Source organism: Girardinichthys multiradiatus, chromosome 8 (assembly GCF_021462225.1).
Source record: "Girardinichthys multiradiatus isolate DD_20200921_A chromosome 8, DD_fGirMul_XY1, whole genome shotgun sequence".
In the NCBI taxonomy this organism is placed as follows: domain Eukaryota; kingdom Metazoa; phylum Chordata; class Actinopteri; order Cyprinodontiformes; family Goodeidae; genus Girardinichthys; species Girardinichthys multiradiatus.
Genome location: NC_061801.1, coordinates 24796415 through 24818440, shown reverse-complemented (window position 1 = coordinate 24818440; position 22026 = coordinate 24796415). Strand labels below are relative to the sequence as shown.

Here is a 22026-nt window from a genome sequence, read left to right as displayed (position 1 = left end):
CGAGTCAGGATTGGTGAACACAGTAATCTAACAGAACCAGTCCTAAAACATTCTGTCCATTAACATCACCCAAGCTGCAGCTTATGGAACGGTGCAGTGTTTACCAAGGCTTTAGGTTTACTGAAACATGATAGCTCCTGTTTATTCTTCTTTCTTCTGTTTGATAACAGGAAAATCTTTATTACTTCACAGAAAATGAAAGCAAGAACATCAGGTTCTCTTACCTTTACAGCATGCATCCCTAAAAGAGGTCACTCGTTAAAAACTGTTTCACCAAAAACAAAATGACATTTTGCTTCAGCTTACAAAATCAAATCAGGAAATTAAACCGACAAGGAAGCAACATTTACAAATTTAAACCATTTATATTTAATAAATTTTTATAATGCAGCACAAAAACTACCATAAAATGTTCAGAAAAAGTCAGCAGCATTGAACATACAAATCAAACAGATTAAAGGTCCTTGAAGTGTTTTACTGCCACAAAAACCAACAACGTTGTGAAGAATTGACTGTTTTGTCAAAATGACTAGGCACTTTAGGTGACGGTTACAAGGAACAGATCTAAAAACATACAAGGAAGTTCAATTTAAAAGCACACAACAGTTTTTTTATGTACAGCTAAGTCACATTTGGCATTCTAACAGTGTCATTTTTATTCACACTTTCTCAATCATCAGAAAGGATCAGCAGTTCATATTCCTTAAAAAAAGAAAATCCTTGTGCGTTCTTCAGAACTGATTGAATTGATTGTCCGGCCTACTAGATATTATACAATGTGTAACGCAGGTCTTTTATATTACAGCAAAACAATTCATACCTGATGCAACTTTCAATAAAAATAATGCTTTTCTTCTGTGCAGTGCAAATAAGAAACCACAAATAGAAGATTAACTTCCCAAGACAAAGATCGCAGGGAAATGGTGTTTCCTGGTGGAATGTTTACAGATATTACAGTCTTTATGTTTTCAGTAGACAGGCTTGTAGAAAATCTGACCACCCAGAAACCTGCGCCTCAGCTCGTTCCACAGCAGGCTGCGCTCTCTCTGGGATCCTTTCATGAAGCCACGGTTCTCTTGAGCACGACGAGACAAATAGGGGACCACCTCATTGACAGGACCATATGGGACGTACTTGTACACTGGGAAACCTGCTTGACCTGCTTTCAACATGGAGAAGAGAGACAAAGATCTAAAACATACTGTCGCTACTGTGTGAACATACAGTGTAATGACTTTGAGATTGGAGGGAAATTCAGTGCCTTTAATTTTAGTAAAGATGGATGGTAAAAAGTCATGTTTTAATAAGTTACTTAAAGTGCATAAAGCAAGTATTTACATGGTCAAAAGTAGGTTGCCTGTGTCTTGTAAAAGTATTCACACGCCTTGAACTACTCACAATTTTGTTAGGTTACAACCACAAACTTCAATGTATTTTATTAGGATTTTATACAACAGACAAAGTAGTCCACCAAATAATTGTGACCTACAAGGAAAATGATCGCAACATTGTTTATATAACTTCTCCACAAATAAACTTCTAAAAGTGTACTCTGATAGGCCTAAATAAAATCAAGTGCAACCGACTGCCTTCAGGGTTTGCCCAGTAATATGGCTGCACATATCAGGAAAATACATAATTAGAATTTTAGAAAATTTAATTGCTTAAAGGAAAAGTCCAAGTCTATTTTTCTTAGACTTTTCTTTCTTTGCTGTTGATCAATGTCACCACCACTCGCTGTTTTACTCGCTGTTTTACAGCGCAGCTCCTACCAAGCAAATAAATTGCATCCACCTTTGAGGAATTAATTTCTGTATAAAACAGCATTATGGAGATCAAAGGACACACCAGGCAATTCAGGGATAAAATTGTAAACTATGGCAAGAAAAAAACTGTTGTTGAAAGAAGGGGCTTTGGACAGACCAAACAAGATTGAACTTTTTAATCTAAGTGAGAAACTATTTGGTGAAACTATCCCTGCACATCACACTACACACACCATCACCACAGTAGGACATGGGGGTGGCAGCATGCTGTAGGAAAACTGGTGAGAGTCGATGGGAAGATAGATGGTGCTAAACACAGGTCAATCCTTGAAGAACTCCTGTTAGAGCTTGCAAAAAACTGAGATGAAGCTAAAAATGGAATGGCTTAAATCAAAACATGTTCATTTGTTAGAAAGGCTTAATAAAAACTTGGACCTGAATCCAATTGAGAATTGATGTTCACAGAAACTTCTCTAGATGTGCAAAGCTGATACAGACAAACCCTAAAGATTTGCAGGCTATAATAGAAGTGAATAGTGGCTTTACTAAGTATTGACTCAAGTCTAATAGTTTAATTAAAATTCAAAGGAAAATGTGTGCATCGTATTATTTTAGGTCAAATTGGGTAATATTATTCGGCTGAGACTAAAAGCTTGTGGCCTAATGTTTGGTAAAACTCAGTAAAGGACATAAAGAACTTGTTTGCTCTCAACACATCTCAACGTTGGATAGGCTATTTTTAAGGTCATCGACTCACTATGAGAAGGCTGACATGTGCGGATGTCATGTTTTAGCAGACCCTTTGCGCCACCTGAGCCTGTGACGTAAGCCTCTGTGATTTCATAACCTAGTGTTTGCTTTTAGTATCCGAGCTGAGTGCAACGTACCTAGCGGGAAGCTGATCTGGTCACACATGCCGAGCAGCTGCCCAAAGTAAACTTTATTCTCGGTGGGTGAGAGACCCATTTCATTCATTCTGAAAAAAATGGAACAACACATATTAGGGTATCTGGTGACTTGCCATGCATTATGTACTCGGTCATATAGTATTCGATAACTGATGTTGCAACTTTGTTCTGTTACCGTATTGAATTTGATTTAAAATTTTCCTTTGCAACAGAGGCTTAACTTTAAACCACAGGGCTTATTCCTCTATAAAGTAGAGCTGTCGGAACTATTTATGTTTCAGCAAAATCTAATTAAAGGCAGGACCAACGATTAACTTTCTTTAAAATTTTTATACATGATAGAGACAAAGACATACTTTTGAAGAGTAAACTTCACTGTGTCCTCGTTGTGAGAAGCGACCATGACGTTTGCTTTCCTGTTGTGTTCAATCTCCTCCAGGACATACTCCAAACACCTGGACAAACAATAAGGCAAATGGTCAGGATTTAAAAACCTTCCAACTAAAGTAAAGAAAGGCTCTGGGGCAGTAACTCACGACTTACTTGTGATACATCCTGTTTGTGGCTTCGTAGTCTGGGTTTATAGGGTCTTCGTAGCCAATTTCCTGGGCCCGATCTCTCTCTTGGTACATATAAGCTCCACGGACAAGTTTGGCACCAAAGTACCAGCCCTCTCTTCGAGACAGCTCAACATCTAGAGTCACGTTGTCATAGGCTTCCTAAAATACCATTAACAACACGACAAATACGACCAGTTAGCACATCTCTATCCAGTACCATTTAAACACTTATTAAAACACAGATATGTGTTAATACTGAATTATTTTTTTCATCCAGCTGGCTATTTAAGATTAGGCAATATAATAGAGGTACTAAAGCATAGTACAAAGAAGCATGCCAAATTGGTTTTAATGCACAGTCTTACTTATGCTTTTAGAAAATTATGGTTTTTCAAAATGATAAAACTATTCAAAATTTGGATCAAATCTGTGCTGTAACTGTGAAAAAGTTGTTAAATAAGCAATTTTTTATTGGAATTGATTTAAAACAAACAAACAATGCACTAAACCAAACTGTAATTTAAACCGAACTTTCTTTTTTCTTAATATTAAAAAGAAGGACGTTTAGGGTGTCAAGAAGTCAAAATATTTATAACTAGAACTTAATTATTACCAGTATGTGTTTAAAATTATGGTAATGATAAAAAAAGAAAGTTGTTTGCAACTGTGAAGAATTAAACCAAGTATTATTAAAAAAAAGTGATCCTTCACAATTTTCCAGTTTTGAAATTAGTTACAGCATGCTTACTACCCTGTACAATCGATATAAACCCCCCAAAATACTAAATTATATTACTCACCTTAAGATAACATTGATAAGTGTTGAAAATCACTGCCTTTTCTTTGTTGAACTTCCTCTGCATCTCCAGGGTGAGCCGACTAATAGCTGGTTGGAAGTATGTCTGCTCTGCATCCACCATTAGCCTCACCCCATTCTCCAGAGCATGCTGAAGCAAAAATACATAAATTTATAATCTAGAACAATTAAGATAATAAATTTTACCCAGTCAGATTGACTGAATATGTGCACAAGACAAACATGGCTTGTGGTAAATATTGATATTTGAGATTTTTTGTTTTCCCCAACCAGCACCTCAGTGGTAAGTGATATCTGTATATGTATTATCTAATGAATGTAATACATTCAGTTATTTTTGGATTTCTTACCTTGGCCAGAATGTCAACTCTCTGCAGCATTCTCTTCATCTGGCTCTCCTCCTCAGCTGTAAATTTGTTTGACAAAGGTTCCAGCTGGCCTGTCTGCACAGCCAAAACAGTTATTAGCATTCTTAATGAAGAATATAAACGTATTACGACAGAACATGTCAGGCAGAGAGAATTGCTGGATATTCAGTACAAGTTCCTCCGATGTTTGGGGTCCTTTTCCCTCCAAATTCAGCTTCCAAATTCAGTTAGCAGTCATCAATTACAGGTGATGCATAAAAACACATCAACACTATCCAGAAAGGAGCGCAAAGCTGAACATTTTCTTTACATCAATGGATGAAAACATTTACTTGTACAATCAGAAGTTATTCTCTTGTGGGGAAGGAGATGTTTTTCTCACATCACTGAGTTTAGGTCTGATTTGTTCCAACAAAATGATCAGAAAATCAGGCAATAAGTGGAAAAATGTTCTTGCCAACGTCTATGTTTCTGTTGTGGTTTTATTGCCAACATCTTCATCTGTGTATTAGACTTTTTGTTGTTGTTGTTGCAGATATGTTTAGACGTCAAGACTGTTATGTTGAGTGTAGCAGATGGTAATCAATGCCATAATAAACATTTAATTATATCTCAGTGTTTTTTTATGTTACGGTTTTCATGATAGGTTACACAGTGTACATCATACACCAGGCCACCTCTGAAAGCCTGAAAGTATCTTAGAAAGGTATATATATACAGTTTCTTCCCTCAGGCTGTTTCTCTGTTGAACATTTAATAGAGTACAAAACAACAGCATACAGATGTTGCAAATGCACCTTTTATTAGATATGTGTATATTGTACATTGTAAATATATATATTCTGTAATGCAAAAACAACACCAAAGAGCAAAGTGTACCGGAGTCAAATTCCTTGTTTGTATGTACGAACTTGGCAATAAAGCTGATTCTGATTCTGATAACAATGACTTACCTCTAGATTTGGCACCATGAGCAGATTGGACATCTTTGTTGTGTCATTTATCAAACTGTTCCAGTCCAGCAAGTCGATTGTTCTGGGAATTTCAATAGAAATGCAATATATTATAATAGCTAAAGATCTTCAAAACTTGAATCTCACCTCAAGATTAATAAGTGTTTCTCAATACTTGTCCATAAATGAAATTTATCTTACCCTGACAAACCCAGCTTCTCCCCAGTGAACCAGTTCTCAATGTCATCTCTGGCTCCTACACCCATTTGAGTCAAACTTTCCTGCAAGAACACAATATAACCGTTAAAACTAATTTACCCCTCCTTGAACCGCCACCTTAACGTGGTGGAGGGGTTTGAGTGCTCAAATGATCCTAGAGGCTATGTTGTCTGGGGCCTAAATGCCCCTGGTAGGGTCTCCCATGGCAAACAGGCTCTAGGTGATGGGTCAGACAAAGAGTGGTTCAAGAATCCCTCATGCAGAACAAAATATCGAGGCACGTGACGTCGCCCGGTACGGCGGAGCCGGAGTCCCACCCTGGAGCCGGCCTGGGGTCGGGACTCGTCGGAGAGCGCCTGGTGGCCGGGTTGCTCCTCGCGGGACCTGGCCGGACCAAGCCCGGACAAGAGACGCGAGGCCATCCCCCAGTGGGCCCACCACCTGCAGGGGGAACCGTGAGGGACCGGTGCAAAGACGATTGGGTGGCGGACGAAGGTGGAGACCTCAGCGGACCGATCCCCGGATGCTTAGGCTGGCTCTAGGGACGTGGAATGTCACCTCGCTGGGGGGGAAGGAGCCTGAGCTTGTGCGGGAGGTCGAGAGATATTGACTAGAAATAGTCGGGCTCGCCTCCACGCACAGCGTGGGCTCTGGAACCCATCTCCTTGAGAGGAGTTGGACTCTCTTCTACTCTGGAGTGGCCCACGGGGAGAGGCGGCGGGCTGGTGTGGGTTTGCTTGTTGCCACCCAGCTCAGCTGTCTCGTGTTGGGGTTTACCCCAGTGGATGAGAGGGTCGTATCCCTGCGCCTTCGGGTTGGGGAGAGGTCTCTGACTATCATTTCAGCCTACGGGCCGAGTGGTAGTGCAGAGTACCCGTCCTTCTTGGCGTCCCTGTCGGGGGTGCTGGATAGTGCCCCTCCAGGGGACTCCATTATTCTGCTGGGGGACTGACAGTGACACCTGAAGAGGCGTGATCGGGAGGAATGAGCTCCCCGATCTGAATCAGATTGGTGTTTTGTTATTGGACTTCTGTGCTAGTCACGGATTGTCCATAACAAACACCATGTTCAAACATTAGGGTGTCCATCAGTGCACTTGGCACCAGGACACCCTAGGCAGGAGGTCGATGATCGACTTTGTTGTCGTATCATCAGACCTTCAGCCGCATGTTTTGGACACTCGGGTGAAGAGAGGGGCTGAGCTGTCCACTGATCACCACCTGGTGGTGAGTTGGATCCGCTGGAGGAGGAGAAAGCCGGACAGACTTGGCAGGCCCAAGCGCATAGTGAGGGTCTGCTGGGAACGCCTGGCGGAGCCCTCGGCCAGGGATGTATTCAACTCCCACCTCCAGGAAAGCTTCGACCAGATCCCGGGGGATGTTGGAGACATAGAGTCCGAGTGGACCATGTTCTCCGCATCTATTGTCGATGCTGCTGCCCTTAGCTGCGGCCGTAAGGTCTGCGGTGCCTGTCGCGACGGCAATCCCCGAACCCGGTGGTGGACACCGGCAGTAAGGGATGCTGTCAAGCTGAAGAAGGAGTCCTATCGGCTGTGGTTGGCTTGTGGGACTCCTGAGAGAGCTGACGGGTGGCAAAAACTCGGGCCTGGGAGGAGTTTGGTGAGGCCATGGAGAAGGACTACCGGTTGGCCTCGAAGCGATTCTGGCAAACCGTCCGGCGCCTCAGGAGGGGGAAGCAGTGCTTCGCCAACACTGTTTATAGTGGGGGTGGGAGACTGCTGACCTCGACTGAGGACATTATCGGGCGGTGGAAGGAGTACTTCGAGGATCTCCTCAATCCTGCCATCACGCATTCTGTGGTGGAAACAGAGGCTGGGGACTCGGGGTTGGACTCCTTCATCACCCAGGCTGAAGTCACCAAGATGGTTAAAAAGCTCCAGGGCTTCGAGGGTGGATGAGATCCGCCCTGAGTACCTCAAGTCTTTGGATGTTGTAGGGCTGTCATGGTTGACACGCCTCTTCAACATTGCGTGGCGGTCGGGGACAGTGCCTCTGGACTGGCAGACTGGGGTGGTGGTCCCCCTTCATAAGAAGGGGGACCGGAGGGTGTATTCCAACTACAGCGGGATCACACTCCTCAGCCTCCCTGGTAAGGCCTACGCCAGGGTATTGGAGAGGAGAGTCCAGCCGATAGTCGAACCTCGGCTTCAGGAGGAGCAGTGTGGTTTTCGTCCCGGCCGTGGAACACTGGACCAGCTCTATACCCTCTAAGGGTACTCGAAGGTTCATGGGAGTTTGCCCAACCGGTTCACATGTGTTTTGTGGACCTGGAGATAGCATTCGACTGTGTCCCTCGTGATGCCCTGTGGGGGGTGCTCCAGGAGTATGGAATCGGGGGCCCTTTATTAGGGGCCATCCGGTCCCTGTAGGAGCGGAGCAGGAGTTTGGTCCGCATTGCCGGCACTAAGTCGGACCTGTTCCCGGTGCATGTTGGACTCCGGCAGGGCTGCCTTTTGTCACTGGTCCTGTTCATATTTATGGACAGGATTTCTAGTCGCAGCCAAGGGCCGGAGGGGGTCTGGTTTGGGGACCAGAGGATTTCGCCTATTCTTTTTGCAGATGACGTGGTCCTGCTGGCCCCATCTAGCCAAGACCTACAGCATGCGCTGGGGCGGTTCGCAGCCAAGTGTGAAGCGGCTGGGATGAAGATCGTCTCCTCCAAGTCCGAGGCCATGGTACTCGACGGGAAAAGGGTGGCTTGTCCTCTTCTGGTTGGAGGGGAGTTCCTGCCTCAAGTGGAGGAGTTTAAGTATCTCGGGGTCTTGTTCACGAGTGAGGGAAGAATGGAGCGGGAGATCGACAGACGGATCGGTGCAGCTGCCGCAGTAATGGGGGCACTTTGCCGGTCCGTTGTGGTGAAGAGAGAGCTGAGCCGAAAAGCAAAGCTCTCAATTTACCGGTCGGTCTACGTTCCTACCCTCACCTATGGCCATGAACTTTGGGTCATGACCGAAAGAACGAGATCCCGGATACAAGCGGCTGAAATGAGCTTCCTCCGTAGGGTGGCCGGGCACTCCCTTAGAGATAGGGTGAGGACCTCGGCCATCTGGGAGGGGCTCGGAGTAGAGCCGCTGCTCCTCCACATCGAGAGGAGCCAGTTGAGGTGGCTCGGGCATCTATACTGGATGCCTCCTGGACGCCTTCCTCGGGAGGTGTTCCAGGCACATCCCACCGGGACGAGTCCCAGGGGACGGCCCAGGACACGCTGGAGGGACTATGTCTCTCGGCTGGCCTGGGAACGCCTTGGGCTCCCCCTGGAGGAACTGGAGGAAGTGTCTGGAGAGAGGGACGTCTGGGTGTCTCTGCTGAGTCTGCTGCCCCCGCGACCCGGTCCCGGATAAGCGGAAGACGACGAGTACGAGTACTAATTTAAAAAGTTTTTTCATTTGTTTAAACAGTCAACGTGTCTCAGATGTATGAAGACAGAACCAAAACCTACTGTCTTAAAATAATCTGAAAAGACACCAATTTCAGCATGTAGGAACAGGAAAAAGGTCGGACACACCTTGAGCAGCTCCAGTTCCAGTCTTTTCTCCAAAGCCGTCATATCCGATTTTCCTTGTTGTGCAGCGAGGAAGTTAAAGAATTTCCTCCATTTAACCAGGACCTCTGAAAACTGTAGCTGCTCAAACAAAGGACAAAATATTAATCATCAACATGTAATAACATTCCACTGCAGCGCTGACTGAGACAGATATCAACTAGGAAATCATTTCATACTGCGCTTTGAGTGCCTTGTTGCTAAAAAACGCTCTATAAATAAACTTGACTTCATTTAGCTTTGGCAATAGGGTGTGGAGACCAAAGCAAACATGGAAAAACCGGCAAAACTGAACCTATAATTAAAGAAATTATTCTTACAAGGAACTGTGGCCGTCCAAGTGCAGTCAATTTAATGGCAGAGAATCCATCAGTAGAAGCTCCACCTGAAATTAATGAGCTAAGTGGTTTAAAGTGGCCTGGTTATTTCTTGGTAAAATGAATATTTAGGTTTTAATAGACTTCTACACACACACACACACACACGAGTACATACATGTCGGTATCTACCCTGCAATCAACAGAGGTAAGCCAATTTTTGCTTGAACAATCAGAGACGATTAAACTAAAAACAAATTAATTATTTCTACCTAAAATAATTAAAAACTTGAAAAACATTTTGAGTAAACACATTGCCTCACTTTTGTATCAAAGAGTGACGCAGTAGTAGTAGACGTAAAATATATGCAGAAAACATGTTAATCAGTAGAGGTGCCAAAATCCACAGTAAACTTTTTGCTTAATCCGCCATGAAGTTTTTGAAGTTTGATCTGCTTTAGATGGCAAAATATTTGCTCTTCTGTTTGTCTCATTCTGGGCAGCATTTATTTTGGCTCCATCATTAACCCAGAGCAATAGCAGGGCAACCTTGTTCTACTGCAGAGAAGATACTGCCTACATATAAGCTCACTTGTGTATTAATTATGCATTCTTATCTGAGTATTTTGTTTTGTAAAAACAAATACTTCTTTCCCAACTGCTTCAAGAACTACTTACCTGATGCTTTAATACAGTTTATGAATGTCTCCATTTGATTGTCACATTTGGCCTCATCAGCATAAAAATACGTGCGAGCACTGATGACACCTCCACGTCTATCTCCAAACCGCCGATGGGCCTTGTACTTCTTCTCACGATGATCTGCGCCTAAAGAGGAGAATTTATCTCAGCTAACTTCACGTTGATTTTAATTTTCACTTAGTAATTTGCTGTGTTCTGTTTATGAACTAGAAGGGATTTAAGTTGGCAGAATACTACAACTCATCACCATAATTATTTTATTTCATCTTAAAGAGCTGAGCAATTACTCATAGAATAAACACCTCTCAAGAGAGATTTCTTTAAAAAGAATTAATTAATCATGAAACATATTATAGCAGTAATGCAAATACTATAGCTTGACTCAGTAATTGCAAGAATATGAGTGAAGAAAAATGGTTTTCTCAAAGAAAACCATGCAGTTGTGTTGTAAACATTGACATCTTCACATGAATCATACATCATCCCGTTTGCAACAGCTGAACTGGACATCTCATACCCAACCAGATCCAGCTGCAACCAGTGCAGTCCAGTTAGGATCACATGGTGGCATGAGAGTCCATCATATGAACCTGCACTGGCTCAGCTTTCACATGCAGCGTCATCATTCAGCCACACACACAATCAGCCAACTATCACGCTGCTCCTTACTACACTGAGCATGTAAGCTGATATGTTGCACAACTTTAAATAAATCATTCCTGATGTAAACTAATATACACACCTGGGCTTGCCTTCTCTGCCTCGGAAATACAGGAACTGGGGGAAGAATGAAAGATTGATGTTAGAAGAGTCAGTCTTTATACAATCCATGAACTAATCTAAAAGTGATAAGAGCAAAGGTTCTGTGCTAAAGAACAACATGTGATTCTTATTTATGCCGCCTTGCCAAAAAATTCAACCTTAATCTCTTTATATTCCACTTATATGAGAATACTGCATTTTAATGAGTGTTTTCTCAGTGAAGCAAACAGTCTTCTTGATAGCTACTCAAAGAAAGTACAGGAAAAAAAACCCTAACCAGAAAATGCTGCATGTCTTTATTACGTAGAAAGAGCATGTAGACAAAAATAAAACCTGCTTATTCCCAACAGAGAAATTGCACAACCCTTTTAAAACGAGCCTCTTAACTATGTCCAGTCCTCCACTCAGATTTTGGTTTCAACCAATCGGTCGAGGGAGGTATGTCCCAACTGGCCAATAGGGAACAAGAACAGCTTGCCTTGTTGAAAGCAAATGCAGCACTTTCAGATTTGATTACAGGCCTTTTAAGAGGTGAAAAACTAGGCAAGGACAACAGAAGCAATATGATAAGAGCAGATTGATATCAAATTACAGCACAGTAGAATATTTTAGAGGTTATGGAAGGAAACAGACCTGCCAACATAGGACTTCAGTTCAATGATAGAAGCAAAGTTTTGTTTTGAATCTAATATGGTTACAAAGGGATGGAAAGTTTCCGGTAAATATTACGGAAACTTTACATGGGACATCAAGCTGAGACGTTTTTAAAATATTCCAAATTGGAAAACCTTCCATAGGAATTATGGGAGTTAACTAAGAATTGGTGTGTTTTGAACAAACTGTATCATATTCAAACGTAAAAATAACTATTTTGTTTTGGCGCAGTCTCAATACTCCTGAAGTAAGCAGTTTGCTATGCACATTTGATTGAGTAAATGTATACATATCCTGAAATCTGGTTGTTTTAGCCAGTATTATGGCAAAACATATTTCCCCTAAAACGATTTAAAATTCCTGTTAAGGGCCAGCCTTCAGCATGTAAAATTCCAGATTTATTCCTATTATCTTCAGTTACTTTCCAAGGAATGTTTCCAAATTAGAAAATTCCCCAACCCTAATACTTTAAATAGTAGTGAAGTAGGTGATAAATTATTAAGTTGCTCTTCTCTTTCCAGCACATTTCATGCACTTGCATGATGGTGGTTTAATCTATTTCTGCAATAAAGCAGAATACTATTGGGCAATTTTAGAGTCTAGTAGATCTGCTGAATTATCTCAATATTAAATGTTGTCCTTTCATAGAATTTAAACTGGCGATGTCATTTTCCTTGTATAATCATGCTCCTGTAAAAAATGAGTCTCAAGAAATGTGTATTGTCAGTGGTATGATATTTCTGTAGGTGCGATCCAAAACATGCTGCTCATGTTACAAATATGGAAAGGGATGGATCTCCCTCTCTCCCTTTCAATAGCCTTCTGAATTCCCTGGTTTCAGATTGTTTATCTTATTGTTGAATGCCAACATGGGCTTGGCCAGAGAAGTCTCTGCTATGGTGCAGTTACACCTATTAAGATACAAACTAAGACAAGGATTGGCTGTGCAAATACACTTGGCTCAACTGGTTTGCATGCATTAAGCATGTTATATAACCACCTTCCTCCACATGTGACACAATACTAAATTGTGATATTTAAAGCTATTTAAACACAAACTTTAATTTAAGTTGCAGACTCAGTGAATACTTACTCCATTTCTTTCTTCTCAGCCTCCTCTTGTGTCAGATCTTCTTCCACACTGTAGTCCAGAACTGCCCCCACACCGAAAGCCTGGTTCTTGTGGATTAAAGGTTTGATGGAGTTATGGTCTTCCCCTGCAACAAACTGACCGTAGAAGGTCATCTTCATCAGCTTCTCAAACATCCGCTGACCCAGCAGCTTCTTACTGAGCTCCATCAACTGAAAGTGCATGGAAAATAGGTTATAATGTGTTGGTTGGCTTGTTTTAACACGAATTATTTGCAAGCTCGATTAATGCCCTTTCAGATAAACTCACCTCCTTATTCTTCTCAACAAGGATGTCAATGGCGCACAGGTTGAAGACCAGCAGACTTCGCAGCAGCTCGATGTTATTCTTGCTTTTGTATGCCTCTTCGGTGTTGTCGAAATCGACGTAAATCCTGTTCAGACGCACGTCTTTGGCGTTTTTGGTCTGGGTGATGAGTTCGACCGGGTCAGCTTCCACCACCGCGCAGCCCTCCGACTGCCGCTCCTGCTCTTTCTCTTCCTGTCTGTCTGGGGATGCCACAGTTGACCGACATCTTGAAGGTGAAAAGCGAATTTTGTTGAGGTTGACCGACTTTGCCCGGATAAGCGACGCTAAAAAGTTTGTGTAGGACATGTTTCGTTGTTGTAGTAGTTAAAGCGCAGTGATCGTCGGCTTTTCGGTGCTCGGCTGGTGCTGCTGCTGTTGCTCCACTGGGTAACGTTTGTGTAAGTAGTGCGCGCCTGTCATGTCTCTGGCCTCAAAGGGCGGTTCCTCACATGTCGCAGCACCCGCCCTTTCTAAGTAAAGTAAAATAAAATAAAATAAAATAAAATAACTTTTGTTATTATTATTATTGTTTTAATTCATTTTCTAAACTTTTATAATCAGCTGTGATAAAGCCTCCTTACAGTTTTCTTTTGCTTTTTTTTTATTTTTTTATTTTGTTTTCTTTTTTGTCACAATGAAATGTTTCAGTTCATTGAACACATTTTAATATAGGTAAAAGATAACCTGAATAAATACAAAATGCAGCTTTCAAATCATGATTTAATTTATTGGAACTGGTCCATCTCAACAAAACAAACAATAAATGTTTTTTACATTTACTTTTAAACAAACTGCAGTAATTGTAGACCAGGTCAGTTGTTCTGTGTTCAGAAGTGTAAATAAAATGTCCTGTCACCTAATGTTGGTACAGGTGAACCCATAATGATCATATTTTCTGAATTAATTAGCCAGCACATACATGTTTCCATACATGTCTACAGTAAAACATAAACTTTATTTAGCGAAAATGGTTGCACTTGTCCATCTTGGAAGCTTAAGCAAATTTATCAAAGAAATGTTTGAATGCCAGTTCAAATTTGTACATGTTGGCATTCATCTGGTTCTCCAAGAATGGGGTGCCCAACATAGTATATACAACAGGCTCCAAAAGAGCCCATTTTAAAACCAACTGTGTACATTAAACTAATCTTATGTGCCAACATATCTCTAAAGTAGTATTTCAGAACACTGATCCTATTGTTTTTAAACAGACTGGCTACCTCAGTTCATTATTTCCATACCCCACAGACTCTTTTGTAGAAAAGACAAATATATCTTTCAGAAATATCTTTCTGACTGCAGCTTTATAAACAATATCCTATCATCAACTTGATCTAAGGCTGAAAACACATTCACAGTAGCCTATGTGTTTGTTATGTCAACACACAGTCAATTTTCTTAAGCACATATACAATTTCTAAATGCCTTTCAGAAAAGATCTATTTAGATCAAATAGATAGATAGATATATTTCCCAAATTAGGGAAAAAGTTGTACATGAGTTTTGTTTCTACCAAACTCTCTTTAATAGACATTCTATTGGATGGAGCTAAATTTTATAAACCTAAACAAACAAACAAAACAAAGAAACTGAAATTCTTGTATTTGGGGACTCTACAGTTTGTAAGCCAGCAATAACAGTGTAATTGGCCTTTTATCCTCTTTTAGATACCATACTTTCAATTATCCTACTTTTATTTTTGTCCATCTTATAGATACAACAGCAAAAAAACATTATTATTAGCTAGCATGTCCATTGTGTTCCAGTGTCCCTGAGAACTCTGTGGTCATAGTTGCTGATAAGCTTGCAAAGCTAAGCTTTAAAGATTCTTCATGAAAAAGTATGGCAGAGTTGAATAGTAAGGAACGAAGAAAGGCATTTTAAAACCATCAATAAATAAAATCCTCTGGAAATTATAATGGTTTAGTTATATTGGAGAGAATAAGGATTGATCAAATTCTGGTTTAAATAATTTAAAGTGGGCAGGAAAACATGCAATTCACATGAGACTGTGCAGAATAAAACTACATGAGATACAAAACTGAGAAAAATCATTAATGTAATTGATTTAAAAAGTATCAGTGAAAGTAATTTCTGTGTTTTCTGTTAAAGGTATGGTTGGCGAACAAGAGAACCGCCAATAGATGTCAAATGCAATCATTCAGTTTCTGTAAGCAAGAACGTTTGTTAGCGTATAAGCCATTAACCTCCGGAGGGCGGTAACGCACACAGAAGTATCTACACTGCTGCAAACCCAAGAAGAAGAAGCATTGTCGCTGACACGGAGAACGCAACCCCAAGAAGAAGAAGAAGAAGAGGCTAACCTCCCAATTGTTGCTAACACGGAAGGTGTGTGTCTTCACGGGTAGCATTCAAACTAAAACAGAAAGGTGTTAATAGCGTCTTTGAAAGGTAATTGTACATTTTTAAAAACGTCGGTAGTTTTTATTACAATTCACACAACGCACTGAATTATAATGTTATAAATCGCTAAAAATATTGGTGCATTTTAGCCGCAGTAGCAGCTTTTTAGCCGCAGCAGCAGCTTTTTAGCCGCAGCAGCAGCTTTTTAGCCAGATTAGCTGATCAACAAAGAGGTCGTACGTATCGAACACGCACATACTGAAGTCCCAGTCGACGAAGACACGAGAATCCTGCTAAATGAATGAGGTTACACGGTCGAGAAACTAAATATGTGCATTACAGAAGAGACGGAACATTTTAATGTGTCCGAGACCTTATTAGTCACAGCAGAAACGCTTTCATGACATGCTCATTAGCTGTAGCCTCAACGTTTTATTTCGTTTTACTACAGTTTAATTGTGTAACTAAAGCTAAAAAAAAATACAAAATAGATCTTATATGTCAAACCTTGGTGCAGAGATTTTAATGAACATTAAATGTCAATCTTCATCTCATTGCTTTAAGTAGAAAAACAGGTTAGGCTGGTTCACCATAGATGATTTTCCCAGGAAGGCCTCGGAAACAGCCTTTTTACGAATACTATAAAAGAAAACATGCCTCTTGGAAATGCAAATAAACATGTTTATCATTATAATATAATATATACCTTAATCAGCTTTTTGTGTTTTGGTGTAATCAAAACATCCCATGGTGCTTTTTTTGTTGTTAATATGAAAAGTGTTGTCTAACAATCGGATTATAAGTGTCATTTAAAATAAAATTTTTAATTGAGTAATGGCAAAACGAAACGATTTAATCTGTAAGAGAAACTGAGATTTTAAGTTCATCTATGTTCCTAAATTTATTTTAAAATCTGCAAAAAGTGATGTACTAAAATTTGACATCTCTCTTTCCTACCAAAAGAATGTGATACAAAATGACCAAAACTTTAAAACTTCAAAATGGTGAGGAGACAAAATAAAAATATCCAACTTATATGAATTTGTAAAAGAAATGTTGAATTATTTTATTTTTTTAGTGTGAAGATTTATCAGAAAATATTCCCTGAACATTTAGAAGTTTATTTTAGAAGTGTGTGTTGCGCTCAGAAAATCAACTAAGCGTGATGATAGTTACTCCGCTGCTTTCTCTACTGCTCTAAAACGCTACTTTTGTCAGTTTCTGATCTCAAACACTTAAAGGATTTGTTTATTTTCCTGTAAATGCTAACACTATAGGGTAATTGCAACTACATAATATTGCTATTTGTCAAAGTTAATAAACTTTTGTTATCCTTTTTTTTTTTTTTTTAAAGCTTTCAGGTTTGGATCCGAAGTTCTGTGCACTTTTTTCTTGACCTCGTCATTTACTACTGTCATGGCTTCATCCCTGGTTTATAAAGATTATTATCTTTGTCTAACTTAAGGAATTGACATCCGAAGTGTTTGGATTCGGATAGGGGCCGTTACCACAACTGTTTGTGAAAGCAAGAGGGTATCTCACAGTCTGCAGTTGCCCCTATTGTGTGTCAGCAGTGTTATCCAGTCAAACAACATGTCTGACGGCCGGATCTATGTTGGAAATCTCCCTATGGATGTCCAGGAGAGAGATATAGAGGATCTCTTCTTCAAATATGGAAAAATCCGGGAAATAGAATTGAAGAATAACAGAGGAACCATTCCTTTTGCCTTCATCCGATTCGAGGATCCACGGTGAGTTTTCGGGACGGTCTCTGTCAAGTCGAATCACAATCCCCTTGTTGGACACCTTAGATTTTGTGGTACAGTTTCTACTCCAGTACTCGCCAGCAAGGAATGGATGGAGGCACCAAATCCAACCTTTGCCCACTAGCTGTACTTTGGTAAGGAGTTATTTGCTCTCTTCTCTTAGGGATGCTGAGGATGCTGTCTTTGGAAGGAATGGATATGCATATGGGAACTCCAAGCTACGTGTGGAATATCCTCGAACCACTGGTGGAAAAACTGGTCCAATGGGAGGCGGTGGAGGAGGACAGAGAGGAAGGTTTGGACCCCCAACTCGAAGATCCGAATTTCGGGTCACAGTGACTGGTAGGTGGATACCATGAGTCGTGGCCCAATAGTATAGATCTCTGTTTTGGTGCCACCTCGAATTAAAAGGACTGTTAGGAACATGGGAGTCATAGCCACTTATAATTTCCTATCTCCTGGGGCGGACCGGAGGACAAGGGCCTTGTAGATGGACCCCGAAAGTTGTAGACAAATATTTCTCTCTCATGGCGGACAAGATCCTAATAGATGGACCCCAAAAGTAAAGTTTTAAACACATTTCTTTCTCTCTCCTGGCGGACTGGAGGGCAAGGTTCTCATAGATGGACCCCAAAAGTTGTAGACTTGTAACTATCTAAGGGCGGCTTGGAAAACAAGGGTCTCGTAAATGGACGGCAAAAATTGTAGACGTATATTTCTCTCTCATGGCGGACAGGAGGACAAGGGCCTAGGAGATGGACCCCAAACGTTGTAGACTTATTTCTCTCTGATGGCGGACAGGAGTACAAGGGTCTCATAGATGGACCCCAAAGGTTGTATACATATTTCTCTATCTAATGGCGGACTGGAGGACAAGGGTCTCGTAGATGGACCCCTAAAGTTATAGACAGATATTTCTCACTCTCTCATGGCGGACAGGAGGACAAGGGCCTTGTAGATGGACCCCTAAAGTTATAGACAGATATTTCTCACTCTCTCATGGCGGACAGGAGGACAAGGGCTTAGTAGATGGACCCCAAAAGTTATAGACAGATATTTCTCTCTCTCTCATGGCGGACAGGAGGACAAGGGCTTAGTAGATGGACCCCAAAAGTTATAGACAGATATTTCTCTCTCTCTCATGGCGGACTGGAGGACAAGGGCCTCATAGATGGATGCCAAAAGTTGTAGACATAATTCCCTATCTAATGGCGGACAGGAGGACAAGGGACTAGGAGATGGACCCCAAACGTTGTAGACAATATTTCTCTCTCTCATGGCGGACTGCAGGACAAGGGAACTAGTAATGGACGTCTTGAGTCATAGCCAGATCTATTTTTCCCTTGGTGGACTGAAAGTCAAGGGGACTGAATGGATGAGACAAAGTCTGCTTCTAAGATCATGAAAACAGAAACCCAAAACTAAACAGAAACTGATCATGTTGGCTGAATAATCCTAAACTCCATGCTGTAGTGACTGGTAGGTGTCATTTCATCATTGTGTATCTTTTGTTGTTTTTTACATTCACAAAATGTTCATACAACACCCAGTGCCTTGCAAACGTGCACATTTTGTCATGTTACAACCATAGACCTCTATGTATTTTACCAAGATTTTGTATAGGACACAAACCAACACATAATTGTAAAGTGGAAAGAGAAAAAATGCATGCCTCATTTAAACGTGTTTTTAACAAACACAAATCTTAAAGGTCTTGTATTCTTATTTTTTTAACCACTATTTTATCTGATACCGCTAAACAAAATCCAGGGTAACCAATTGCCCCCACCCAACCAGTGGGTAGTTTAAATACAGCTGAAGTCATCAAAGGTTTGCTTGAGAACATTAGGGAACTAACAGCATTATGAAGACCAGGAAACAGGTCAGGAATAAAGTTGTGAATATATTTAAAGCAGGGGTGGGTTATCAAGCAATATGCATTCCACAAATCTGGCCTTTATGGATGAGTAGCAAGAACAAAACATTGTTACAAGCAATGTCAGGGACAATGGTACATGCTCTGATCAAGTAAGTGTATTTTTGACATGCAAAACGATGCACAAATTGTATGAACTATCACACAGTTGTGATGCTTTTCTTCAGCATGGACAGGGACGCTGGTCAGAGTTAATTGGAAGATCGATGGAGCTAAATACAGTCATTCAGTAAGAAAGAATGTTCCAAAGCAGTGTTTTTCAACCCTGGTCTTCAAGGCACACTGTCCTGCATGTTTTAGATGCCTCTCTGCTTTAACACACCTGTTTCAGGTGACTGTGAGTAAGCAAAAGCCTGATAATCAACCATCAACTGATATAAGGTGTGCTAAAGCAGGGACACATCTAAAACACGCAGGGGAGTGTGCCTTGAGGACCGGGGTTGAAAAACACTGCTCCGAAGGATTTTAGACTAGTGAAGGGTGAACCTCCACCACAGTCCAGCATCACAGTGACCCCTAACAATTGAATGGTTTAGATCAAAGAACAACTTAGAATGGGTCAGTTATAGTCCAGATTTAAATCTAGTTGGTGAACATAGCTACAATGCAAAGAATGGGCAAAAACCTCTTTCTCTAGATGTGACATGCCCCAAAAGTCTTTTTCCTTCCACTGCAGTTATTCACTGCTTGTGTAGGTCGGTCATACGAATATAAGACACATTAATGACTGGTTCTCGAGTGATAAGATGTGAGAATGTTTGCTTTTGCAGTGCACTGTATGTAACTAGGTTACTTATGTGATACTGGTCCATAAAGACTGAGGTTTCATGTGATTATTTGATATGCTGCATATGACAACACTGTGAATATATATTGTCATACATTTTAAAGCTACAGCATATTTTACCCTGTAGGGTTTTTACCAATACCATACTATGTTTTTATATTGCACTTTAAGAAAGCCACACATGGGTTGACCAAAGTGCTCTACAACAGGTAAAACAAAGGACAAATAAAAACTATTGAAATCCTACTACCCTTGGTGTCACATGGACCTAATGGAAAAGTTTGTAGAAGCCTAAAGAACATTTAATTTTAAAATGTTCTTGTGACTTTAAGTCAGTCTCCATTTCAAGCAGTTGTAGGTCAGGAGTTGGAATTACACTTTTATCAATAAGTAGCTTCTCCAAGGTGAAGCAGTGAATGATTAAAGAAGCTGCATTTAAACACCTAAAAAAGTGTGTGAACTAAAATATCAAGTGACTTTTCAGTGCAGGTGATCAATGTTTGCATCTGTTTCATGTTAATTTTCATTAACATGATTTTAAAATGTTATTTAGTCTGTATTGAACACAATTTCTCAAAACTTCACATTTCGGTCAAACCAAATATTTTCCTGTTTTTTTTTCAAGTTTTGATTTGAAATAGTGTTAAATGGTTTTCATCATATTTGCCTTCCCCACCGAAGGATTACCTTCTACTGGGAGCTGGCAGGATCTGAAGGATCACATGCGGGAAGCAGGAGATGTTTGTTTCGCAGATGTACAGAGAGACGGAGAGGGTGTAGTGGAGTTTCTCCGTAGAGAGGACATGGAGTACGCACTACGTCGACTTGACCGGACCGAGTTTCGCTCACATCAGGTATGCATCATCAGTGATGGTGAAAACAGCTAATTTTATTTAGATTTTTTTGTTAATTTATTATTTTTTTGCAGGGTGAGACCTCGTACATCCGGGTTTATGAGGACAGAGGCGGTGCCAACTGGGATCGTTCACGTTCTCGATCCAGATCCCGAGGTCGCTATTCTCCTCCATTTTTTAGCAGAGGGTCACCCCCTCGCTACCAGTCGCCTCCACGCCATCCTATGTTAAGGAATAGTCCACCCCCCAGGAGGCACCCACCACCTCACCATAGCCCACCTCCACGTCATTACCGATAGAGGGCTCGTTATTTACGTAACAATTAGAGGAAATACTTTGAAATTCTGCATTTTATCATTTTTGTTTGTTTTACCTCAGGCATCCTTGTTGCTATTTCTGTGTCAATACATTCCATGGCCAGAAAACCCAGAACAGCCTGTCCCTTCTGCAGCCTTAAAGTAATTTCTGTTTTTTTGTTTTGGTTACCTTAAAGTAGGGTTGGTAATTTTTAAGTTGAATCACTGTCTGGCATCTTGATGTCTTTCTTGGTACTTTATTTCTCTGCTGTTCACGAAAACGTTGACAGAAACCTGTTCAAACATAATCTTGTGTTGTTGAGAACTGCTTGTCAAAAATGCCCAGCTATCAGGCTGAACACCCTTTGCTTTTGGATAAAATTTGGTGTCCCACTTCTGCCTTTTAATTTTTGTTAATCATTGGTAAGCATCTTTACTGTTGCCTGTGAGCCTGTTCTTTGTTAAATGTGTGAATCATTGAGATGACCTGTAGGTTGAATATAATTTGTATGTAATTGCTCTTTTCTTTACCAATAAAACACAAACTTTTATTGTTACCGTTTCATTCTTGAAAATGTGAATACATTTCGCAGAACGTTTCTGTTGGTTAAAACCAAACAACTGTTCTTAAACACTCTGGAAAGGTATGGAATTGGATAAAACTATATTTCAGGTTTGGATATGGATTCTTATTAAACATTTTTGGACTTTTAAATATTTGGCAAACAAAAACATCCATTTTCTATACCCACGTCTTCTGTGCAGGTTCACAGGGGGAGCTGGTACCTATCTCCAGCAGTCTACGGGTGTGAGGTGGGGTACACCCTGGACAGGACGCCAGTCCATCGCAGGCCAAAACAAAGACTTGCAAAAGTAAAACAAATTTGAGAAGTCTAAATAATTCAATGACTATATGAGTGTTTATTGGTCAGTTGTCTTTAAGTGTAGAAATCAAGCAGCAAAACAAATCCTACAGTTCCAGAACAGTGGCTCACAAA

The 22026-nt window shown here is 40.8% G+C and overlaps 2 protein-coding genes across 8 annotated transcripts; one reads left to right on the top strand and one right to left on the bottom strand.

Annotated features, from left to right (window-relative positions):
* Positions 1-345: 345 nt before the first annotated feature.
* On the bottom strand, positions 346-13463 carry prodha (proline dehydrogenase (oxidase) 1a). Of its 3 annotated transcripts, none has more exons than XM_047372968.1 (14): positions 12987-13463; positions 12681-12889; positions 10914-10948; positions 10148-10297; positions 9473-9537; positions 9117-9233; positions 5574-5653; positions 5373-5454; positions 4402-4494; positions 4035-4181; positions 3218-3393; positions 3031-3129; positions 2654-2742; positions 346-1162 (listed from the first exon to the last, which is right to left on the bottom strand). In XM_047372968.1, the coding sequence occupies exons 1-14, from the start codon at positions 13329-13331 to the stop codon at positions 969-971; spliced, it is 1881 nt and encodes a 626-aa protein (XP_047228924.1). In that variant the 5' UTR covers positions 13332-13463; the 3' UTR covers positions 346-968. The 3 variants fall into 3 exon arrangements, with proteins under 3 accessions (XP_047228924.1, XP_047228925.1, XP_047228926.1); XM_047372969.1 differs by having other exon boundaries at positions 346-1159; XM_047372970.1 differs by having other exon boundaries at positions 12681-12814.
* A 1792-nt stretch (positions 13464-15255) lies between these two features.
* Positions 15256-21579, top strand: srsf9 (serine and arginine rich splicing factor 9). 5 transcript variants are annotated; one of them, XM_047372975.1, is made up of 5 exons: positions 15256-15374; positions 16964-17140; positions 17319-17497; positions 20560-20732; positions 20807-21579. In XM_047372975.1, exons 2-5 carry the CDS (start codon positions 16983-16985, stop codon positions 21029-21031), a joined length of 735 nt encoding a protein of 244 aa, XP_047228931.1. In that variant the 5' UTR covers positions 15256-15374; positions 16964-16982; the 3' UTR covers positions 21032-21579. The 5 variants fall into 5 exon arrangements, with proteins under 5 accessions (XP_047228931.1, XP_047228928.1, XP_047228927.1 ...); XM_047372972.1 differs by having other exon boundaries at positions 15292-15437; XM_047372971.1 differs by having other exon boundaries at positions 15325-15437; positions 16744-17140.
* The last annotated feature ends 447 nt before the right edge of the window (positions 21580-22026 follow it).